This window comes from Physella acuta, unplaced genomic scaffold, assembly GCF_028476545.2.
Source record: "Physella acuta isolate Inbredline_101_S28 unplaced genomic scaffold, ASM2847654v3 ptg001026l, whole genome shotgun sequence".
NCBI lineage: Eukaryota > Metazoa > Mollusca > Gastropoda > Physidae > Physella > Physella acuta.
Window position 1 is genome coordinate 136,546 of NW_026732543.1, and position 25,412 is coordinate 161,957.

At 35.5% G+C, this 25,412-nt stretch overlaps 1 protein-coding gene across 2 annotated transcripts; it reads left to right on the forward strand.

The window, feature by feature from the left end:
• Positions 1–7,472: 7,472 nt before the first annotated feature.
• On the forward strand, positions 7,473–10,682 carry LOC131954758 (uncharacterized). 2 transcript variants are annotated; one of them, XM_059318506.1, is made up of 3 exons: positions 7,473–7,615; positions 7,866–7,947; positions 9,402–10,682. In XM_059318506.1, exon 3 carries the CDS (start codon positions 9,419–9,421, stop codon positions 10,313–10,315), a length of 897 nt encoding a protein of 298 aa, XP_059174489.1. In that variant the 5' UTR covers positions 7,473–7,615; positions 7,866–7,947; positions 9,402–9,418; the 3' UTR covers positions 10,316–10,682. The 2 variants fall into 2 exon arrangements, with proteins under 2 accessions (XP_059174489.1, XP_059174488.1); XM_059318505.1 differs by having other exon boundaries at positions 7,474–7,615; positions 7,866–7,934.
• The last annotated feature ends 14,730 nt before the right edge of the window (positions 10,683–25,412 follow it).

Sequence of the window (25,412 nt, forward strand, 5' to 3'; positions counted from 1 at the left end):
ATTTTAATAGCCTATTTAATATACTTACGTATTTATTGTTTAATCCCTTTCCCATTAAGACAAAACATAAGCCTAAACAGCAAACATGTAAATGACAAGAAAAACAAAGTAATTGTAGAGCTATGCGCATCTTTTCGATTTATAATAGGCCTTAATTAATAAATATTATACACCAGAAGTATTCTAAGTTCCAACTAACACATTCGTAAAAGATTGACAGTTATCCCTATTTCACATATCAAATGTGTCTACATCATATTCCTCAGACACAAGGCAGTTCTAGAATTCACATCCACCTTTTTCGTTTGGTGCCTTCACCAGTTCACTTTTATAACTTTTTTTGAACAGTCTGTTCTCATACCAGCGCGACCATGAAAGAATTGATGGTTGCTGACGAAAAATTTCGTATTCTTTCTGTTTCTCAAACTTCTCCGCGGACCACTTATCTGCTGTTCTACTGTGTCTCTGCTTCTGGGAGGACCGGGATCCTCCTTGTTGCCGTTATCCTCCCCTTGTGTATCGCTGTTGCGCTGTTGATGGTGACATGGTTCCGGGATGGGTATGTGAATTTCCGTTATAGTTTCCGGTTCCCTAATTGTCTTAGGTTTCCTTGTGTGTAACTGCTCTTCTTGACTATGACAATATTTCTTTAATTGAGCAATATTCGCCCACCGATCCGGTTTGGTGTGATCGATGGGTCTTATCTTAAAGGGGCCACCTGCTACTTTAGGCATCTCCACGACTTGCCATATCTCCTGTCCCCAGAGGTCGTGGATTTTGTTTCTGCCTAACGGGTGGCTACGCAGTAATACCCTGTCGTTCAGTTTGAGTGGCGGGTCCTTTGTCTGTACCGGCGGTTCCCTTCGCCGTGCTCCATGTTCTAGTCTTTCCTGTACTACCCTGTACATTTCTCTAATTCGTCTCATATGTTCATTCACATATTCTAGTGCGGTGTATGAGCCAGTCATACTCTCCTTTTTTCCTAGGAACAAGTCAAGAGGTAGTCGAGCCTCCCGTCCGAACAGTAACATGTGTGGCGAAAAGCCGGTTGTGGCATGGGGGGTGCAGTTGTATAGATATACAAACTCTGGGAGAAAATCAGGCCAACGTTTTTTCTGTTCAGGTTCTAGCGTACGCAGCAAATCATGCATGCTGCGGTTGAACCGCTCGCACTGTCCGTTTCCTTTCGGATTAAATGTGGTTGTTCTAGATTTGTTGATCCCGTAGTGGCTGCACAGTTGGTTAATTACTTCTGACTCGAAGGCCCTTCCTTGGTCAGAGTGTAATTGTCTTGGTATGCCATATTTGATGAACCAATGTTCTATTAAGACCTTTGCCACTGTTTTGGCCGTCTGATCTCGTGTGGGCACCGCAACAGTCCATTTGGTGAATACATCAGTCATTACCAACACATGTTCCGTCCCATCCGATGATTGCTCCAACGACGTAAAGTCCATAGCCACAATCTCTAGTGGTTTTGTCGCCAGTAGGTGTCCTGATGGCTGTCTCATTTTGACAACTGGCATTTTCGCATGCTGACACCTAACACAAGCCTCACAATGGCGTTTGACCTCCATCTCCATATTGGGCCAGTAACACCGCCGTCGTAATATTTTGTGCGTCCTGTCCTGACCCTGGTGTCCTGCCCTGTCATGTGCCAACTTTAGCACTTCTTCTCGTAACTGTCCAGGCACCACCACCTGGTGTATTGTCCCATCAATTTGGTCATGAATTCTCCGCATGAGAACACCATCCTTTATACTGAGACGGTCCCACTGACTCAGTATTTTCTTTGTTTCTCGACCAAATTGTTCTATTTCCCTTCTTCTTGGGAATTTTTGTTCCTGGACGTATTTCAATAGCGGCTGTAACCCGCTATCCGTTCTCTGGGCATCTCTTATCTCTTTGTGATTAAGGCAATTAAAATCACTAATGTCCATATGTCCGGGCTCTGTGGATATGTGCTCCACCCCGGTCTGTCCGTTCTGCCTCACTTGCACCCCATGAGGGATATCTGTTGACGCTCTGACCTCACATATTCCTGTCAGCGTTTCTTCCTCATCGCCCGGTCTCTCGTAAGGATTCCTTGATAAGGCGTCCGCATTGCCATTGGACCGCCCCGGGCGATATTTTATCTCCAGGTCAAAGAGTGCCAATTCTGCTGCCCATCGCTGTTCGATGGATCCCAACTTTGCTGTCTTTAGGTGACTGAGGGGGTTATTGTCAGTGTATACCACACATTTAGCACCTAATAGATAGTCCCTGAATTTTTCCGTCACAGCCCATTTTAATGTCAAAAGTTCTATTTTCATGGCGCTGTAATTTGTCATGTTCTTCTCTGATTCCTTCAGAGCTCGACTGGCATACGCAATAACCCTGAAACCTTGCTTTTGTTGTTGTGATAGCACAGCTCCCAGACCTTTAGAGCTGGCGTCAATTTCTAGCCGAAATGGTTTGTCAAAGTCTGCGTATCCTAATATCGGCGCCTCTGTCAAAGCCTTTTTCAGTAGCTTAAACGAGTTCAGGCATTCCTCAGTCCATAATTCACCTATCAGTTGTGTTTTGCCTTTCTTTTTCTCCTTACTGTGTTTCTTTGTCATTTTGTTTACCAAGTCATGCAATGGTGCGGCAATTTTTGCAAAACCAGGCACAAATTTTCTATAATAGGAAGCAAAGCCCAAGAATGATCTGACCTCTACTGTGGTTGTTGGCTGTTTCCATTCTTTAACAGCTGCAATTTTATCTGGGTCAGTGGCGATGCCATCCGACGAAATCACATAACCCAAAAAATGTACCGATTTCAGACCGAAGCAGCATTTGTCTGGGTTCAGCTTTACTCCTATCTCCCTAAGACGGAGAAACACTTGTTCTAATTTTTCTAGATGGTCCTCCCAAGTTTTTGAGTAAACCAGTATATCATCCAAGTACACCAACATTATTTGAAATAGAAAGTCACTCATAGCACTCTGCATTACTCGCTGGGATGTAGCAGGCGCATTAGTTAGACCAAACGGCATACGGGTCCACTCGTACAGTCCTAGTGGAGAAATAAATGCAGTCTTATGTTGATCGTTGGGGTGCATGGCCACTTGGTGGTAGCCACTAGCCAAATCCAAGGTAGAAAAAAATCTTGCTCCCCCCAACGCATCAAGACATTCATCAATACGAGGCAAGGGGAATGCATCCCTTCTTGTGATATTGTTCAATTTCCGGTAATCACAACACAGTCTTATCTCCCCTGACTTCTTTTTTACCACTACTATCGGTGCCGCATACGGGCTCGTGCTGGTTGTAATAATTCCCTTTTTTAGTAGATCGTTCAGGTGTGCTTTCACCGCAGAGTAGTGACTTGGTGGTAATCTTCGATAAGGTTGCGCCACCGGCTTGTCTTGTAGTAAGGGTATCTGGTGTTTTATTACTTCCGTGTAACCCAAATCACCCTCGTACGAGGCAAATATATCCCTGTACTTATTCAGCAATTCATTTAGTTTTGGGTCCTCAGTTTCCGGGAATGTATATGATCGGCCATCCTCTTTCTTCACCTCGGCCGTCACATTGACCGACCTAATTGTTACTTCATTACTGCTGGTATTGCTCAGTTCGATGCACTGTGCCGACCTTTGTACCTCGACGTTCTGTGGTACTCCTACCAGAGTGTTAGGCGGTATAAAAATTTCCTCATCCAAAACATTTGCCACTAATCCTTGAACTAGTCCATTTTCCGCTGATGTGTATGTCCGCAGTAACACGACGCCTGCCCTCAGTGCGGCGCCACATGGTTCTATCATCACATCACCATTCACGCTTCTATCACCAATTTGTAATGTGATTGCCTTGACCGTGTTTGCCGGGACTGATATCCTTCCTCTGGTCTTGGCAAACCTGGCCAACTTGGATCCCCGACCTGGTGTGGTCGATCCGACAATATTTGTAAGAAATTCTGGCAACTGGCCAAGAATATTCATGCCCAACAGGCAAGGTATATTTGACACATTTGTCTCTAGGTTGTGTTTCGTAACGAACACCCCAACCTGCTTCAACCTATGTCCCGCCACCACGACATCCGCCAGAAAATAACCACAGTATGGAATGGTTAGTCCATTAGCTGCCGTCAGGCGCATGCATGTGTCAGACCTCAACCTATGGTCTTTTCCTTTCATCCATTTGGTGTAAAAATTTTCCGTAATTGTCGTCACCTGGGAGCCTGTATCCACAATTGCCTTCACCGCGATGTCCCCGATCGTAATCATCATTTCGGGACAGACTCCCATCATTTTGTTTCTTGGGCCATAACCTCGCCCCTCTGTAGCCTGGCCCTGCCTTACAGAGGACGACCGTTTCCCTGACAGTACCTTGCCATATGTCCGGGTTGTGAGCAGGACCAGCAAATTGGTCGACCGTCAGCCGTCCACCGGAGCGATGGACCGGCAGGTTGCGGCTGTCCAACCCGTCCCTGTTTTGTCCCGTTTTTGCCCTGATTCTCAGCTGTTGACCTGCTTTCCAACCTCTCCAATCGTTGGTCAACCTTATCCAGGTGGGCCAACAGTTGAGCCATCATGGTTTCCATCGTGCCGGTCCCTGTGGGTGGGGATTGTTTCTGTTCCGGCACAGAGACTTTGTCTACCGAACAGTTCGATTGGTCCTCATCCTCGGACCTGCGGATCGCTGAGTTCCTGACCTGAAGGAAGGTCAACTGCGGGTCTTTGTAGACCTCTTCTTTCAACTCTCTCCTTAAGATCGGGGTTGCTAGCCCCTCGATGAAATGGTCCCTCAGTAGGCGCACATCAATGTCAGGTGTTTTGCCCTTTACCGAATCAAAGGCCCTGTTCATTCGGTGTGAATACTCCATCACACTCTCCGCCATTCTCTGCTTTAAGCCTACGAACCCCGATAGCAGTTGCGATCCCGACCGTCTCTCCCCAAAGGTCTCCATAATTAGATCCAGCACCTTATCTGGATCTGATTGGATGGTTTTATCGTGGCATTTGACCTCTGCCCTAACCGTCTCTCCTATACTGCCCATCAGCAGTCTTAATCTTTCCTCTGGTGACATGTATCTCGAGGCCCAGGCCGCTTTGACCTCTTCACTGAACCTGTTGGTTAAAGCTGGATCACCGTCCCCGTAAAATTTGTTAATGTGGGACTCTCTGGGCAGGACCACAATATGGGTCTGCTTCTCGTCCAGAGTAGACATTATAATTTTTATTCCTTGAGTCAAAAAAGAAAAGACCTTTCTTACCGTGTGTGTATGAAAAATTTTCCTCGTTCCTCACTTTTCACTGTTCCTGAATGTCCGAATTCACACACACACGAAACACAGTTATGAACTGGATCTAGGTTGACTATGGGTGCCCTAGCGGCTGGTCTAGTTGAATCATCCTGTCCGCAGCGCCAAATGTGACCGAGTGTAGTTGCATCTTCTGCTTGACAACGCCAAATGTAACGAGTCTATTGGCCTGTAGTGCCAAATGTTAACGAGTCTAACCACTCATTCTACACAACATCGACCACAGTATAGATACTCGAAGATGCAGGTTCACTATTGATCCTTTTATTACATGAATCAAAGAAATGCTTCACAATAATATAATGAATCAAAAGAAATGTTTCACAATAATAGTCTGAATCAACTGACCCCCAACAGTCCTCAATAGTCTTCACATAACTGAATGCACATGTCTATCGTCCTTATTAACACAATACGGCTAACCCGTTCAATAACCAACTTGATACTGCCGCTCTCCTACTGACTGACTGATCCCCTCTCATCTCAGCTGTCGCCCTCCTATATATCCCTTCGTATTCGTAATCGGATTCGTAATCGTAATCGTAATCGTAATCGATTCTAATCGTTGCATCAGAATGTTAATTACGCCGCTTCTGTCATACAGTCCGATTAATAAGCCATCTGCACTGTTACGTCAGCCTGTGAACTGCGCAGCGGCTTTGTGATCGTTATCAGCCTAACACCTGCACTATTGCGTTGTTATCTTCTCTGGTAACTACACCTAGTTACATATATATATATATATATATATATATATATATATATATATATATATATATATATATATATATATATATATATATATATATATATATATATTTATATACAGGTATTTATTTTGAGAGAGAGAGAGAGAGACTCAGTTTTACTTAGTAGCGAATCACAGCCTCTAGCAAATAGTTTATCTAGATCTAGACTAGATCTAGAATCTAGTAGTACAAACTTGTGAAGTTAATATAATAAATATATAATTAGCCGTAGGCCTAAGTTACTTTACTACTGTGTAATATAAATAGGACTTTAAGAATAAACTTTAAAATTTAAAAAGTGTTATTAAAGAATAATCTAGGTCTAGTTCTAGTCTAAATCTATATTTATAATAATGAATGCTATGTAGACCAAAATTCTAAGCATAGATGCTAGATTTACAATCTACATCATAATTTAATCAAAGTGACTACTCCAAAAAATAGTTTTCCCCCTAGCACTATCTGGCCAGCAAAAGATGGAAAGCGCAATAACCTTAATATCTGGGCAATGGGCTCAAATTAAATACTAGATTCTATAAATTGCAGCAGAATGGACTCATTTTTTTTCTTTTATAGCTGCTCAATTGGATCAATTACTCTTTTAGTTTAGCTTTATTCTAATGACAAAATGTCTGTACAATGTGGTCAAGCAGTTGCTCTGCTGGCAGTAGTCAGGGGTTGAGGGTTTATAGTTCAAAGTACATAGTATAGCTAGCATAAATTATAAATTAAGTAGAAAATTTAAAAAAAAAATCTATTTTAATAGCCTATTTAATATACTTACGTATTTATTGTTTAATCCCTTTCCCATTAAGACAAAACATAAGCCTAAACAGCAAACATGTAAATGACAAGAAAAACAAAGTAATTGTAGAGCTATGCGCATCTTTTCGATTTATAATAGGCCTTAATTAATAAATATTATACACCAGAAGTATTCTAAGTTCCAACTAACACATTTTATCTTCTAGTTGCTTATTTACTGAGGTTGTTGCATAGTTTCCCTTTCCTAGACACATCAAATATATGTGATAGAAATGTTTTAACAAAAAATATTCTTTTAGTAACTGTAGTTTTTTTTTAAAATTTAGATCTAAAGCTTAAATTGTTAGTAGGCCTGTATATTTCTGTATTAACGCTCTAATATTATTATAATTAGACCTGGTAGTGGCCTTATAAAAGCAATCATCAGTTGTAAATATAAATGTACACACTAATAGATAAGTCTACAAGATTAGAGTTAATATAAACTTTTTAAAACACTTTAATTGTCTATTACATACAGAAGCTTTCTACAATATCAAATTATCCTTTTTCTGACAGGGGTAATAAAAGTACCCAAATTGGACATGTTTATTATGGTTTTAATTATAATTATTTCTATTATTCATACAACATATAAATAGTAAAAACTAAATGTAGATATTATGTTTAAAAATAAATGATGCTATTCTTCATTGTATTATTTAGAGCATGAAGGCAAGTTAGGACAGCAATATGTTTATTGGGACATTGCTTTAAGAACAGAAAGGTGTGTGTATTCAAGGTCCAAGCAGAGGCAATTTAGTGTCTCCATGTTGTAAGTACCGAACACATGAGAAAAAGAAAGTTTATTTGATACATAGCACTAAGTTCTGTTTTTTATATTCATCTTTTAATTTTAACATACAGTATAAATATAATTGATACAAAATATTACCCGTTAATTTAATTTAATATATTCAATTTGCTTTAATATGATTTTAAAGATAGATTATAAATCTCAAGAGATTTAGACAATTTTAATAATGATTACTTTTTTTATAATGATGCATATTTTGTATGTACAGCATCGTAGGCCATGGGAAACATCAACATAAAGCCGAATAGAAAATACAAATCACTTGGTAGGCCTATAGGTAAGAAAACAAAGTAATTAAAAAGTCTAGTGACAATTTTAGCGCAATTTCCTTATGTTATCTAAAAATAGCTCTGTCGTAGCGTAAATCAAGAGCAGGGTTAGTAAAACCATTGGTAAAAATACATGTTTTATTTACAATAGAGTTACATGACTAAAAACCATTGCGCGCCTAGCTACTGAACGTGATGACGCAGCCATTGAACGTGATGGCGCAGCTATTGAACGTGATGACGCGTGTGGTGTGGTTGGAAAAAATGCATACTAATTCGGTCCGAATTTTAATTAATTAAAAAAAAATTGTGACCGAATGAAAGGATATTTTTTAAAACTTTCTTCGGCAATATTGTTCTAAATTATGACAGGAATCGATTGGCACATGTTTCAAGTCGCTAAGTGGTCTGGTTGCCGAGATATGGGCCAAAAACTGCATTTTTTGAGGTTTTTGGGCTTTTCCGGGAAATCCATGAAAGAAACCCGGAATTTTTATGGCCTATGTTCATCCTCGTAACTTGCTTAACATAATTGCTTTTGGAACTAGTCATTGATATTGCTTCGTTGAGGAGGAGATACGACTTAAAGCTGCGGACACACATCCATCCATCCATCCATCCATTCATTCATACATTCATACATCCAGAAATGACGCGTTAATAAACGCAATTCTCCAGAATGGAAATTGCGCTAAAAAATGTCCTTTTAAATCACTATAAAATGTGCACGTAATTTAATTTTAAGTTGTAGAACTAAATGTTTATTCTTATCTAGCAATACAATTAAAACATTAGGAGTAGGCGTGGTCGAGTTGGTAAACCTCATGGTTGCTAAACCCAAAAGGCTATGGAAGCAAATCCAAAAAGAAAAGCAGGCTGAAATCGGAGTCAATGGCCACAAGGGCGCATAACCAGTTGACACGTAATCCTTAATTGTGATGGAAGCGTGGTCGAGTCGGAAAAGCTCATGGTTGATAAATTCGAAAAAAGTCTAGAGTTCAAACCCTCTGGAAGATAAGGCTCGATCCCTCCCAACACTAAAAACTAAGAACGAAGAAGAAGTTAAAACATTGAATTATTGTGAAAGGATGTATAGAAGTTTATTCTGTATTACATACCGTTTTATAAGTCAGCAGTTGTATGAATCTCCATTTTAAATATTTAAATGGCCCTCAGTTTTAAATGTAATTATTTCATTACATATTAGTATTTATTTGAAACCTTACATACTGGTACACTGTTTTTGACCTGTCTTGCTGTGAAAGTCAAAATAATAATAAAACGATTGACCAACCAGTAGTGTTTTCTCCAGGTAAGTTACCCTAAAGTATGAGGCAGATACAATGTAAGAGCAAATATATATGCCCTAGTTTAAACTTCAAGATGACTTTAACATGGCTTATTCAAACAAAATGGTTTTAACATTAAATATAATATATTATTTGCTAGAGAAATAATTTTTTTTGTTCCTGTAGGAAATCATGAAATTGAGATGTGCTATGGAGGAGAAGCTGATCTACACAAACGTGTTACTGGCTGTACGAAGAATCCAGGTCACAAAGGTTTTATACCTCTTAAAGATTTCAACAAAAACTGTCTCCCCTTATATTACCGTGGCGACAAACTCTTGTTAAAGACAATCAAAACATTGGCAGCCCTAACTGTCCAGGTAAAGTCTAAATTCATCAGTCTAGAGAGACCAGAGTTTTACACATACACTCAAGTTCCATATCCACTTTATAATAACAGAGGTAGCTACGGGATGAGGTTAGGGACGGGGAGGGTGTATCGTGTGGACAAGTACACAAAGAGAGGCGGAACTTGTCGTTGTGCCAAGTGTCAAGTCTCTGCCACACCCAGCAAAGTGTGGGGGGAGGTTCATGTGGTGACAGCCACACACGTGGTGTTTGATGACAGTGAGGCGAGAAAGACCATTTGTGTTTTAGGTTTTGATGATAATGAAAGTCCAGTGGTCAGTCTTGATGGCTGGGAGGTGAGGGGTGCGCCAGACATTGTGGGAGACGTGTGTAAGATGAGCTATGTAACATGTGACTTAAGGTTGATTGATGAACTGAAAAAGATGTGTTGGCGCTTTGGACGACAATGTCTGGCAGTAGCGATCAAATACTGGAGATTTGATGAAGAGGACAAATTGATCGTTATAGTGTCACATCCTCATGGCTGTCCTAAACAGGTCTCTGTAGGACAAAGGACAAACACAAATAGAAGGCGTCTCATATGGACCAGTTACTTGTACACAACATGTACATGTCCAGGCTCCAGTGGAGCGACTGTCTACAGGCTGGTATATAACGCGTGGTTGTTTCTCCATCCCCACAGTGGATCAAACCCTGAAGGAAATTATAGTGGCGAGATGTTTAGGGACTGATGTAACTGTTGGTTCTCTCCCCTTGTCTACACAATGTAAACAAACAAAATGGTCGAACTTTTCCCATCATTAAACTGTTTGTGTAAAGACTAGCATGTTTTGTAAACATTTTATTACTTTTAAATGATTAAAACAAATCTTTTGATTGATGTAAACCGTTTAACTGTATTAATTTGCATGTACATTGATGGATTTTAGAGTTTTTTTGTATCAAATGTTGTAAATAATTTGCTTATAACTTTTGTCGGCAAATTGTTGTCCTATACCTATACGCTGGCTATTACATGTAAATTAAATGTAACCTACCTGCCAAATGTTATACTCATACTGTTTCTATTTGTTTACAAAATGTTCACACTAAACGACATTAAATGGTAACAGAAAATGTTTTTCTTCTGTTGTTATTTTAATCTTTGTTGTCTGTTGATGTTTAAGTTGTTGTAAAACAGCGCATGTTGTGATGTAGATGATCGCGCCAGATTGTCATGGGTTGTAAGTTGAAACTTGACCACAAAGTCCATTTGTTTATGTCTAATACACATGTAAGACTAATTTGAATAAGATAATTAGAAATAAATCGAATTTTAATAACTTAAAAATGTTGCCATATCGAATACAATATTTAGATACATCGTCGCTTCTAGACCTGCTCCAATAGAAATGTAAAGTGACAAAGTAGTTTGATGCTGCCATTGACTGACATTTGTGTAAACACTGCTGTCATTGACTAGAAATCATTGAATAAACTGACTGTGATAATATAAAACATCTTTTGAAAAGGTTGATAGAACAACTAGTGTAAATGTAAAACACTGAATATAAGTTTTTAAACATGAAAACTGTAAAGCGCAGCATAAATAACGCAATTGGAGAAATGGGACGCTTAATTCAAACATGAAAACTGTAAAGCGCAGCATAAATAACGCAATTGGAGAAATGGGACGCTTAATTTAAATGAGTAATGTACAAACAATACAATACATCCGATATTGTGTATTTGGTTTTTTTATATTATATTTGCGCAGGTTGTAAAATATTTATAAGAAAATCTAATTATTTTAATTTAAATAATTAAAGACTTTTATTTAGGGACAGCTAAACAAACATTCAACATATATCAAATAATTAAATAAATAACTAAATAACTAAATAACTATTTATATATATATATATATATATATATATAATATATATATATATATATATATATATATATATATATATATATGTATATATATATCTTTCGACCTTCACGACCAAATGTAAAAAAATAATGATATGAAGTTTGACGTCGTAGATAACATTGATAACGTTGATATATTTTCCGAATACTTTTAAAAACTCGATTTTTTTAAAAATAATTTCAATTTTCATTACTAGACTCTTTTTTTAGGTAAGCAGGGGAAATAACTTAATAACTTAATAACTTAATTGATAAGTATCACGTATATTTTTTGTTGCTTTAATACACAAATATACCTCGCACACTACACGTAAACAAACAGTCCCTAATTCACAGATAACAAACAACACGCAACGAAACATACGACATAATTATACAAAAAGACACTTAATATAAACATTGACAACAATATTAAAAAATATATACATAATATCTGTAAACAGGGGCATAAACAGTTACACAGCGGCGCTATAATACGGGACTACACAACTTAAAAGTATGAACAGTTTACGACATGAAACGAAACGATACATTCGCCTTTTTAAGTTACATATAAATAATAATAACAACACTCCAGCCGCTCACATATACAAATATGCTAGTAGAAAAGGCTATGAATTTATCGGTTTTTACAAGCTTTTATTTAACTCACTTCCTCGTCAGTCTGTCGTCAGTCTGTCGTCAGTCTGTCTAGACGGAAACGCAGGAGTGAAAATTCGGACAGTTCTACTTGACCGACACGATTCACAGTTGGCACGTGGGTCAAGACATGAAGACAATGCAATCTGAAACTAAATTTGACTTAATTGGATGCCTAATTGATTTTTTATGAATTAATTAATATTTGGACCGAATTAGTAGGCATGTCTAGCCAACCACACCACACGCGTCATCAATAGCTGCGCCATCACGACCACGTAATGGCTGCGTTCAAAAACCATTGCGCGCCTACTGAACGTGATATTCAGTAGGCGCGCAATGGTTGTTAGTCATGTAACTCTATTGTAGATAAAACATGCAAAGTACTGAAAAAAAATTCATAAAAAACGTTTTAATAACAAGCTTTTATGTAATGATGCACTAAAAAGTAGAAAATAAATTATAGACTACTATTTAAATAACTATAAAGAAAAGCGTGGGTGTCTTCCTTAACATTAGTAAAGGTATCCAATCGATACTAAAGTGACCCACGCTTTTCTTTATAGTTATTTAAATAGTAGTCTATAATTTATTTTCTACTTTTTAGTGCATCATTACATAAAAGCTTGTTATTAAAACGTTTTTTATGAATTTTTTTACAAGCTTTTATTTAACTCACTTCCTCGTCAGTCGTCAGTCGTCAGTCTAGACGGAAACGCAGGAGTGAAAATTCGGACAGTTCTACTTGACCGATACGATTCACAGTTGGCACGTGGGTCAAGACATGAAGACAATGCAATCTGAATCTAAATTTGACTTAATTGGATGCCTAATTAATTTTTTATGAATTAATTAAAATTTGGACCGAATTAGTAGGCATGTCTAGCCAACCACACCACACGCGTCATCACCTTCAATAGCTGCGCCATCACGTAATGGCTGCGTTCAAAAACAATTGCGCGCCTACTGAACGTGATGTTCAGTAGGCGCGCAATGGTGTTTAGTCATGTAACTCTATTGTAAATAAAACATGTAAAGTACTGAAAAAAAATTCATAAAAAACGTTTTAATAACAAGCTTTTATGTAATGATGCACTAAAAAGTAGAAAATAAATTATAGACTACTATTTAAATAACTATAAAGAAAAGCACTTTTTAGTGCATCATTACATAAAAGCTTGTTATTAAAACGTTTTTTATGAATTTTTTTTTGTTGTTCAACCTACACCCTACCCTCTACATGAATGAAAGCTTACTATATTTAAAATGCATTTACAGCCATAGTATTTTAATATGTTTTAGAATATTTTTTTTTCAGCACGGCGCGATGTAATTAAATTTAAACATCATTATAGTCAAACCGACTTCTTTGTACAGATGAAATCCATATTCCTCTATTCTTAGATTAAGACCAACAATTGTTTTACCATATATTAAGAATCTGATATCATCTTTATTTTGTATTTGGTGTTTCTAAGAGCTGACAGTTACAACACTACTGTACAATAGTAATGTTAGGTGTTAGTTGATGTGTTGAGTAGTTTGTATGTGGATGTAGAATGTAATTCTTCAAACGTTTGCGATTAATTTGATACGTCAAGCTATATGATTTAACCTTACAATTTGTAACAGTTAATTTTGAAACTGATTTTTAAATTACGTTAGTATTTCTGCAAAATAGTATATGATTTTAAATTTTAAAATTTAACTGTATTGTGGTATGTAATAAAAATAGGTGAACTCTGCTTCATCCGTCATACAGACGATCAGCTCCGAGAAAATATTCTTTTATTTTTTTGGTTACTATAATAATATAAAGCAATTTTGTACTCATTTCATAACTCTTGTAATTTGTCATGTATATTATCAGTAGGCCTCTAAGTTCATATATAAATAGCTGATGTCCGGTCAAAATCCGGAGTTATAGTCGAGAGGGTTATTGTCACGGAGACAGAGTTTCTTCCAGGCATCTCTTTGGGGAGGCTTAGTCATATCATCTTTTACAAAAATTCTAATTATGACTTTATTTAGTCCTATAGCACTTACTTCCCTTTGATGAATTAGGAAAACACAATTACTTCCCTTTATAAAACCATTGCATTCGTGGAAAAGAATTTACTTTTTATTACTTTGTTTTGGTGTTGGGAAAAACTTAATTACATAATTAGCATGGATTGATCAAGTGCAAATGTTGTAGGTATTTTACGGATAAGCTTGGAGTATTATAATTGTTCATTAAATTGAATCAGGCGCGTTCGTTTAAGTGAGTGCAAATGACTATGAATAGGTTGTGGTACTATAGTCGTTTATTAAGCTAAAACAGGCGATTCCGCCCAGGGCTAGACTGTGAGCACTTTGCGTTTATGTTCGCGTTAGTGTTTTCTTTGTGTTTAGGTTGGGTTTGCGTTAGTGGTTGCGGTTTGATTTGGTTCGTTTTTGTTCTTTCTTTTTTCGTTTTTGTTTGTGTTTTTTCTTTGGGTTTGTATTTGTGTTTGTGGTTGGTTTTGCGTTTGGATTTGGTTTGTTTTCGTTTGCTTTTTCGTTTTTTGTGTGTTGGTATTGGTGTTTGTGGTTGTGGTTGTGGTTGGGTTTGTTGTTAGGTTTTTGTTTTCGTGTGTATTTGTAATTGTGTTAGCGTTATGTTTGAGTTTTTTTGTTTTGGTTTTGGTTGGTTGTGGTTTGGGTGGGCAATGCCTGGTTTATGGAGATTACTAAACACACAGGTAATGGTCTTTAACAGGAAGGTTTTTCACAGAAGCCAGAGCAGGGCCTGGCCGGGACGGCTAGTTTATATATAAAATATAAACTTTTAACAGTGTCCACCCCCCCCCCCCCCCGTCTACCGACCCCCCGAAAATTTCAAGTGCCCCCCCCCCCACCGGAGAAAAAAGTCTGAAAGAAACACTGCACGGAGAGAAGGGGTGGGGGTATGTCCATGGGGTTTATGTCCAGGATATTTTTATCCAGCGATTTATTAACAGGGAACTAAACAATACGATCCCCTCTTCAGCAATTTCAAGTAATGTAATAATCACTCCCAAAGCGAGAACGGCCACTGCGTTATATAAATATAGACATTGGTTTTAGTACATATAATTTTGCTTACCTATTGACTCCTCCATTGATCTCATCTTATTTTTAGCAACAGGAATGACGGCGCTATCTACAACTTTAGCATTGACGTGTTTAGAACAGATCCCAGACTGAAAGCAACTTTTCCTAAGGATCCCGGGGAACTCTGCTATAAAACAGAAGCTACACTTGGTCCTACCACATACACTTGGAACTGTTCTATTCCTGTCATTGGCAGATACGTCCGTTTTGTCAGGTTTGTTGTCACACACTTGTAAACTTTGTAAGAATACAAAATACAATAGGCTTGAAAAGTCTATGTAATCAAACTAAATTTTACAAAACATCTTTTTAAAAATATGGCAAGCGATAAAATAATGGTTAGGTTTGTAAACATTAAAGCTGTTAGGGAACCATCGATTACATTGATGTCACAACAATTGTTTTTCATGATAAAATACACAATAGCGGTATTTTATTTATATTAAATAATATAACCCGTATCAGCACACCACCCTGATTCTACGAATCTAAATTAAAAATAAAAGTGTGCGTTTAATTAATAGTATATTCCAAGTAATAATTTGTTTGAATGTTTCTAGCCTTAATCAAACTGGAAGTAATTTTGTACTTGTTTTACAAATGTTATTAATTTTCAATTTTGGTTGAAAAATAAGCTTTCTGGCAGCAACCATTTGAAACCTTTAGGATCCAGCTTTTCTAGCCTATTTCTATGTGCATTTCGCAATGCTTAGCGTTTAAGAAAAATGCGGACTTAATATACAAAATAAACCTTATAAAACATTTAGTAGTCAGAAAGCATCAAAACTGAAACATTAACTATTAATGCCGAACTGCAGTGAATACAAATTAAATTAGATGATCTTATATAATTAGTTGTTTAGTTTTACAATGATAAAAATATGTTTTACATTATGTTATTTATTTTCATTATGTTTTATATTCGTTAATCTTGTTTTACTGATTCGAAAAATCTAACACGTACGTCAATATTAATTACAAATAATAATTTATGGACATTATTTGACTTAACAGATTCTATTACTCTGTTGTGAGTATATGCGAGATACAAGTCATGGGATATTTGTTAGATCCAAACGATTGGCTATTTGTGACCAACGAGAGCTCACAGCTCCAACTTCTCCTATCGTTATCACAACAACACGCAGCTCTATTGAATGTGCAGCTGAATGTTTGAATCCAAGGCAAGACCAGATCTGTATGGGTTTTAACTGGATCTCCTCTACCAAACAATGTCAGCTTATGGACTTCTCCACCAGGAACACAAGTCTAAGTTCCTTGTTGGTCTACAACACAGATGCTACATTCACAGCACTGGGACAGATATTGACCAACTAGGAAACTGTTTTACCTAGTGTTTTTATTTACACATGGCTGGGAATGTGTTTTTTACTCTATTGGTATTTTAACAGGTAAATGTTAACCATAACATGTAAAATGTAATCCAGCCGCTGCATGGAGGTTTCCAAAACCGTTTAACAATTTTTATGTGTATATCTATAACATACATTTTAACCATAACTTTTTGTATGAGTACTTTTATGTTATTTTATGTGTAAATAGTCAATGGTATTTTTTTTAAATCAACTTATTTACCAGATTTTTGCGTGTAGAAAACAGAAATGTATAATTAAAATCGTTTATGTATTTTAAAAATGTAACATTTTCGCCATTTTTATAAAATAAGACTGTTTTTTTCATCAAAGTCAAGCTCATCACTTGTGGTACATGTAGATGTCTGTTCGTCTTAGAATCAAGAAACATGAACTCTCCTTCCTCTGCCCAATGGATCGCTATGTCTAAAGTAAAATATTTACTTTATTCTTTACTATTATTACGGGATCCCCACTCAATATTTACTACATTTATCATGAATTATTTATACTTTTTTTGTTAGTCTTCAATAGTACTACAAGTAATATCATACAGTAAGGTGAGGGGTTCACCCAGGTCGTTAAGGGGGCCCAGAATCCGACCAAAAAAAATACATATATATCTTTTACACCTTGAAGGGTTAACCGAGTCATCTTCTGCCTTTTCTGTGACTGTGTGCCCCAACCATTACCCTTGCAGTGTGTCACCAGCAGTAGATTGGGTCATCATTGTGGTGTGTCACCAGCAGTAGATTGAGTCATCATTGTGGTGTGTCACCAGCAGTAGATTGGGTCATCATTGCTGTGTTACCAGCAGTAGATTCTGTCATCATTGTGGTGTGTCACCAGCACTAGATTCTATCATCATTGTGGTGTGTCACCAGCAGTAGATTGTGTCATCATTGTGGTGTGTCACCAGCAGGAGATTGGTTCATCATTGTGGTGTGTCACCAGCAGTAGATTGTGTCATCATTGTGGTGTGTCACCAACAGTAGATTGGGTCATCATTGTGGTGTGTCACCAGCAGTAGATTGTGTCATCATTGTGGTGTGTCACCAGCAGTAGATTGTGTCATCATTGTGGTGTGTCACCAGCAGTAGATTGTGTCATCATTGTGGTGTGTCACCAGCAGTAGATTGTGTCATCATTGTGGTGTGTCACCAGCAGTAGATTGGGTCATCATTGTGGTGTGTCACCAGCAGTAGATTGTGTCATCATTGTGGTGTGTCACCAGCAGTAGATTGTGTCATCATTGTGGTGTGTCACAAGCAGTAGATTGTGTCATCATTGTGGTGTGTCACCAGCAGTAGATTGGGTCATCATTGCGGTGTGTCACCAGCAGTAGATTGGGTCATCATTGTGGTGTGTCACCAGCAGTAGATTGGGTCATCATTGTGGTGTGTCACCAACAGTAGATTGGGTTATCATTGTGGTGTGTCACCAGCAGTAGATTGGGTTATCATTGCGGTAGGGCGCGATTTGGCACCAGGGGCTCTTACGTGAACATTAGTTTGTTCCAAAAAATATTTGACAATAGGGGCACTATACAGGTTAACTAACGAATTAGAGCGAAGTAAATTAGCTTACATTAGTGAAGCGCGTGGTCTACCATTTATATTTCTGATAAAGTAAGGAAGTAACAATTTGGTTAAGGATATAATGGTGTGAAAGCTGAATATTTAAAAACCTGAATACGTTCAATAAAATCGCTTTTTTATCCCATATTTTCACACTTCTATTATCATTATTTGTATCGTTTGTTTTATGTTTTTTAAAGTGTTCTTTAAAATATCACTATAATTTTAAATTTACTTTGTAAACTTAACACAAATTATAGTTCTAATTAATTTAGATGTTACAATCTGGCATAATAAGATTATTATTTTGCTTTACCAAAAGACAGTTTAATAATTTTTTTCTTATATTAAAGGGCACTGTATGAAAATATCGCAAATGTTTAATATCATACATGAAATTTCAAGTGACTAACATCCAAAAGCATCGTTTAGTATTTATGGGGGTCTACGACAAATTCGGGCAAGTGTCTATTCGGGAATTTGTCGCATTCGGGCAAGTGTCCATTCGGGAAATCGGTCTTCGGACAAACGGCTTTCGGGCAAGTGTCTTTCGGGAAAACGTCCGGCTCCCATTTATGGATATTTATTACCATTTAATAAGTCATTATTTTATCGATATTAACACTGAGTCGATTTATATTAAAGCCTCCTTTTCAATATTTCTCAGAATTTCAATTTATATAGCACACATATTTTGACACTCCTGCAGCTGAAAAAAATTCCACGTAAGCCACGTAATAAATTTTACAAGCTTTTAATGGTCCTTAAATGGTCTTTGGAAGCAGTGTTTTTTTTTTTGTAGTTACACAATTTACAGTCACTGTTATTTGCATACTTTAATTGTGTTTTATAAGGTGTGTTTGAAAAAGAATAAAAATTATGTTTGATAGCGTTAGATTTTCCTTGTATTATTTTCTCTAGTTTACAATGTTGTTTACTGACTTCGACCCAACAATATTTGGATGACTGAAATATAATGAACGAGCCGACCCGCGCGTTGATACGCCGCTATATAGTTGTTTTATTTTCTACTTTTTAGTAATTCATAATTTGTAAATTCGACAGTACCACTGCTGTAACTGAAAATATTTGCTTTAAAACACTATCAATAAGTCGTTGAGGACGATACCCCCCCCCCCCTCCTTTCCCCAAACCCCAAACCCCTAACCCCTCCCCCCCTCCGTGAAAGCAGCCTCCTCTTAGCTACCTCCCCTAAGTTTAAAATCGTTTCAAACTAAATTATCTGCCCCTAATAGCCGTCACTAAACCCGGTTCTACGATTGTAAACATTTAGCGTGAACTACAGCTCACTAGACTTCCTAGAGAGTAAGAGAGGGGACTACAAAGCGCGCTTACAGCTTGTTTTCTAACGTCTCCAAGAAGAGAATTATATATATAAATTATATAACGGTGGTAAAGTTGGGTTTCGTTTTTACAAAATATTTACCAAATTACTAACTAGTTTAGTGCCGTAAAGGATTAAAGTGTTAAATAAATACTTTTATATACACGGTATATAGTTCTTATATATAGAAAAACAATGAGTTTGAGTTTGCCTGCATTTTAAAAACTACAAAACAAATAAGAAAATAATGTAGGGCCTACATTTTATAATATACAAAAAAGCAGTAAAATTTGTTTAACCGCACGCATAAAAAGACGACATTCAAATATTTCAATCTAAGAAATAGGTTAGGTTTTATCTTTGACTGTTTCCTTTTGAAATTACAGACACAATAATAATTAAAAGAGTTTACTGATAACCATTTTTTGAGAGGCTCACGAGGTACACAACACTGCACCTCCCCCCCCCCCCCCCCACAAAAAACCCCAATACACACCTGTTTCTTTTAAAGGAAGACTAATAATAGAAAATGATATACGTAAGCGTTACCAATAAGGGTTTATATTTTACTTAAAACAAGGACACAAAACATTAAATATGTTATCGCTGAGGGTTGGTGTTTATTCATTTTGATGTATGTAAACATGTAAAAGTATTCAGTAAAATCATATTCGGTTTTCGTCAAACGTTTTTAAAAAATATTGTTCAAGTAACCGGAAAACTGTTCAGTAATACAGACATCAGATTGACGACAAATGTGTCGGTTTCTTTGTGTCTGCTCATATATGATAAATAACATCAGGTGCAATGATCTAGCGGACTATTCCGAAAGGTAAAAGTAAAGTTACATTGAATTGTGACGATAGGTTATAATTTTTCAAGCAGCCAACCCTTCCGCAACACACAGTATAAAATTCGATGCTCGACGCGTCTTATTCAGCCATTGATATAACCAAGATCGGTAAACAAAGCTAGGTATTGCTACCGTGCTTTTCGACGCAACTCTTTCTACACAATTAAAATGTATATTTTTCTTTATCACTTTAAGTAAAAAGCAGTTGTAGTTTCAACGCATCACATAAGATGTCAAAGTAATTTATTGTAACATATATGCTGTATAAGTACATTGTCATCTTTACTATTTCGTGCCCAAGACATATCGGGCAGATGCATATGACCCTGTTTCAATTGCTTCGTTATGCAAAGGGACAGTGTGTTCAGCACAACACACATCCGTCTATTGATTGCTTGCGCTGGATGGACTAAAAAACGAACTCGAGACTTTAAGGTTAGCAGTCGTAATCTCTACCATCCAACCATGCTGTACATTCTATCAGTACAAGCCTACCGGCTTTTAAATAGTGAGTTTAACACAGACTGGGGTTATTAATAGTAAACACATGCCCAAAATGTTTTAAACAGACGTTGACAAGATACGTGGAGAGTGTCATATGTTGTCTGCAAATGGTGTCACTTGTGTCAAATGGATGGACAACAGGTCAGTTCTGATGCTATCGAACTTTCTGCGCTTCACGTCATAAAAAAATTGTGTTAAGTAGGTAAAACAAAACTTCCGATAAACTTCAAGTGCTTGCAGCGTCCTGAAATTTTAGTTGCCTACAACAATTTTATGGGCTGCGTTGATCTTATAGAAGAAGATAACATATGAAGTGGACCAAAAGTCAACTGTGAAATACTTCCTGCGCGTATTTTTTTTTAATTTGTTAGATATAGCTGTAAACAATGCTCATTGCATGAATACGCAAAAGAGACGAAACATTAACCTGGCTACTAAGAAATAAGCTATATTTAGTAACAAGAGCGCTTACTGGGAATTACGCAAACAGGAAAAGAAGTATCTCTCCAGAACTTGTTCCAAGCAGCAAGAAATACATGTCAACCCCACAGTCAGAACACACATGAGTAAAGTGGAACAACGAAAGGGATGTGTGCAATGTGCAAGAGAAAATAATAACAGAAAGGAAAATGGGTGTGATGTCTGCCATGTTCACTTTCGCTACAAAACTTCTCATATCTGCTACCTTCTGTTTCTTTTTGTAGAGGAAATACACGCTGAAAGAACATACATGGATTATCATGACTGTTATTTGTCAGTTTCTAATATTTTAAAATTCAATGTTAACATTTGTTAACGTTTTAAAATTAATTCATTAATATAACCCTCACTTTTACCTATTATCGATAATTTTCTCTTAACGCCCATAGGAACATATTTGACACATACTGTATCTAAATAACAATTAAAGATATCGACAACACGTTATCATTTTTTGAATCTATGTGTCATTTTACTACCAAATATGTGCATACATTATTATAATTTTGCTCAATATCCTTATGGTCATGAAAGGGTTATAAAAAAGCGGGAGTGATTTCCCCTCAATTTTTTTGACACGATTTAATCAATTTTTAAATACTTAATATTTTTTAATATAGTAGAATCTCGTAGAAAAAAGAATTGCACACAAAACGATAAGCAAACAATGTGTACATAATAGTGTAGAAAATTATTACATTATAAATTCATATGCGCTTTTTAAAAAAATTGTAATTATCGTAAAGTAATGTTTTCGTTCACCAGAAATAACAAAAAAAAACGTGAGAGAAAGAACATAATTAGATATTTTACTTCTATTTGAAATTTCGTCTATCAGAAACAGCTCTCAAGTTATACTCAGGTTATCGTGGTCACAAACACACGCACACACAAACACACACACAGACATACGGACACAGTTGCAAAACTATATTTTTTGCAGGATTATAATACTTTCACAATTCTTTCTTTACGAGAATGTAAAAATTCAATTCATTAAAATATATTATTTTATCGTATTGACTAGTAAGAATAGTATATCCTCTTTTATATTTATTGCTTTATAATCGTAAGTTAATCTCTTTAAAAGGAAATCAAATAAATAAATAAAAAAACAAATGACACACAAAATAGAGTTAAATTTTTTAGTTTCATATTATTTTGCATATAAAACAATCAACTTCATGAAATGGTTTTAAAGCTAATTATACAAATTATATTTATGTTTTTTTAAAGACCAATATTTAATTTTTTTATGCAATCTAAATAGTTTATTATAAATATTGCACTTTATGCTAAATTAAGCGCCGCACAAACGTTCAATTTAAAATCTCACTTTTATAATTTATTTAAATGGTAAACATAACATAATCGCAATAGATGTTTTGTGCACAAGTTTATACTAGGTAGATAGATTTGTTAGACTGCAAATTTTATGCATTAATTAAAAGCACCCAAAATGTTTCTGTAATTAGTTCATACACTGTATTGATTGCGAAGCTTAAATAAAATGAGATCTTTGAAACTTACTTAGAAATTGACCCTTGTTTTTTAAACTTTATATAATGAAAAAAATATTTCTAAATGTGTGTAGAGATTTCATTAATTAAAAACAAAATAGATGGTTAACACCGAATGGAAAGCAAATCCAAATAAATGTTAAAGGAATTACTTTTAATCTTATATTAATGTCCATTTTCAAACCTGTTAAGCAATTATAATATTAAAGTCTCATTTATGTTGCTTTATGTCTGTACTATTGCAAACATTAAAAATTAAATTAACATTTAAAATTTAAAAAAAAGAATGTGTCTGTTTTAATCTTACGTTTATTATGTTCGTAAAATGCGAAAATCGGTAACTACTACTCGTGTACCTAAGCAAGGTAAATTCTGAGTAGGACCTAAAAAGCCAATAGGAAGATAGAGCTCACGGACAGTACTAAAGATGACATTGAAATCATGTGTATTTATAGTTTTAGATTCTTTTACAAATTCAAATCTGCAAAAAAACAAATGAACACAGTTTTAATTCATACGTGCTTCTCGTCTAGAACATTTTTTTTCTTGACAAATACATCAAAATAGACAATTTTTAGAGTATAAATTTTTGGGTGAAAAAAAATGTTTTTTTAATAAGTCTACGTTGTTTAAACTTTGAAAACGTTGTAAACACATTGACGTTATCTAATATTTGGCTAGCTAGTGTCACATTTTTTGTTGTTATTAAACGCTTACTGTTATACTCCACACACATACACACAAGCATAAAAAAACGTAGGCCAATTGATGGTTTAATGTAAATAATATGGCATCTTTTATTAAGTAGTAGAGTCTCAAATGTAGTCGTTTCAAATTCATTTGTCCGGTTAATTAAATTATATCATGTACATCAGTATACTAAATAGACGTTGGGAAATCATACAAATGTAAGAAATGTATTTCATTTTAATACCGTTAAAAATTTAAGATAAAATAATTGTAAAATACGCATATTATTAAATAGAATAGAAATTTGCCCAAAACACATTTAAAAACAATTGTTAAGAAATTGTTCATCCTTTAAAAGCTCTGTATATGTTCAATGTTGTTTCTGTCTCTCGATGTTTAATACTCACTGATATATAAAACAATATGAAGATAATGAAGAAAACTCGTTTTTATTAAAATTTGAATAATTTGAATAAACGGCAGTTTAAATAGAGTTTCATTTAAATTAGTAAGCTTGATTGAATAAAGCAAGTATTAGATTGTTTAAACAACCAAGTTAAACATGATCAGATACATATTTTACACAAAAAGACGAACTTTTATAAGAATAAAAGAAATCAGACACATATTAATTGTAAAATTGCGTATTATGGTATAAGCGACACATCTAGGATCGACATAAAATGTAAAGTTTGTGACACTATACCACTATCCCATATAATGTTAAGTGGATATGCGCATACAAAAATGACAAAATTCCTAATATTTGTCATAATTGGTTATTTGCACTTTTGGATACTTTGTTCATTTTTGTACAAAGAAAAAAATAACTTCATGAGATTTTTATTCAAAGTGTTTAAAATACCATTTCATGACCCCATTATTAAAAAAAAAATAAAGATTTTTCTTGATCTTACTAGTTCTCTACGATAAGTTTAATATCTGTCTTTAAATTGTATTTGGCATAATTGGAGAGCTGGATTTCTCATATATTTTCCATAATTTCGGTATCATTTAACGTTTACAATCGCGTTAACAAATTTCACAGAAATTGTATTTTCCTGATCTACTTTTCGTTACTTTTTTATTTTTTTGTCTTAGTTTAGACTAAAAAGCCAACTGCTTTTTTTTTTAAAAAACAATAAACATTATATTTCAGTATTTGTTCTTCATGCAAAAGTAAACTTTTGTTTCGCGAGAAAATTGTGATGGCTCTAATAGAAAAAAGTTTATGGTAAATAATATGCACATTTTGAAACGTTTGCATACTATAAAAGGTGCGACTTTTCAGACCTTGTAAATTCTGATCATCAAAAATTAGTCTAGACAAAAGTTTTACTATACAATAAATTTTTGCAGTCTAAATTTGATTACTATAAATGCGTAAAAAGAGCCTTAGAGTTTTTAAAAGTACCAAAATATAGCGGAGTTTTTTTTTTCGGTTTCCATAACATTTTACAGTTTAGTACTTACTTTCATGTGCCACACATGGTAAAGATATTTAAAAGGCTTTTAATCTAAAATTGTAAAAAAAAAACCAAAAAAGAAAAAAACTAATGATATCCCATTAATGTGACATATACTTAAAACATGAACATTTAGATAAACTGTTGATAGAGCGATTCTAAAAGAGGAAACGGAGTGGAAATAAAAATATACAAAATGAAATCAAATAAAGTAGCATGTAGTATAACCAGATCGTAAATTATCGAAGCAAAGTATCTTGAGACGTATTTGGTCAGAAGCGTGTAAGTAACACAGACATAGTTTTACAAAAATTCATAAAGCAATGTTAAAACATTAAAATTAAATACAGGCG

Bases quoted from the DNA above. Each gene is read 5' to 3' on its own strand.
- LOC131954758 (XM_059318505.1), top strand. From the start codon at position 7,877: ATGGGAAACATCAACATAAAGCCGAATAGAAAATACAAATCACTTGGT. The intron at 7,935-9,401 runs GTAAGAAAACAA...TTGTTCCTGTAG, and splicing joins ATCACTTGGTAGGCCTATAG to GAAATCATGAAATTGAGATG.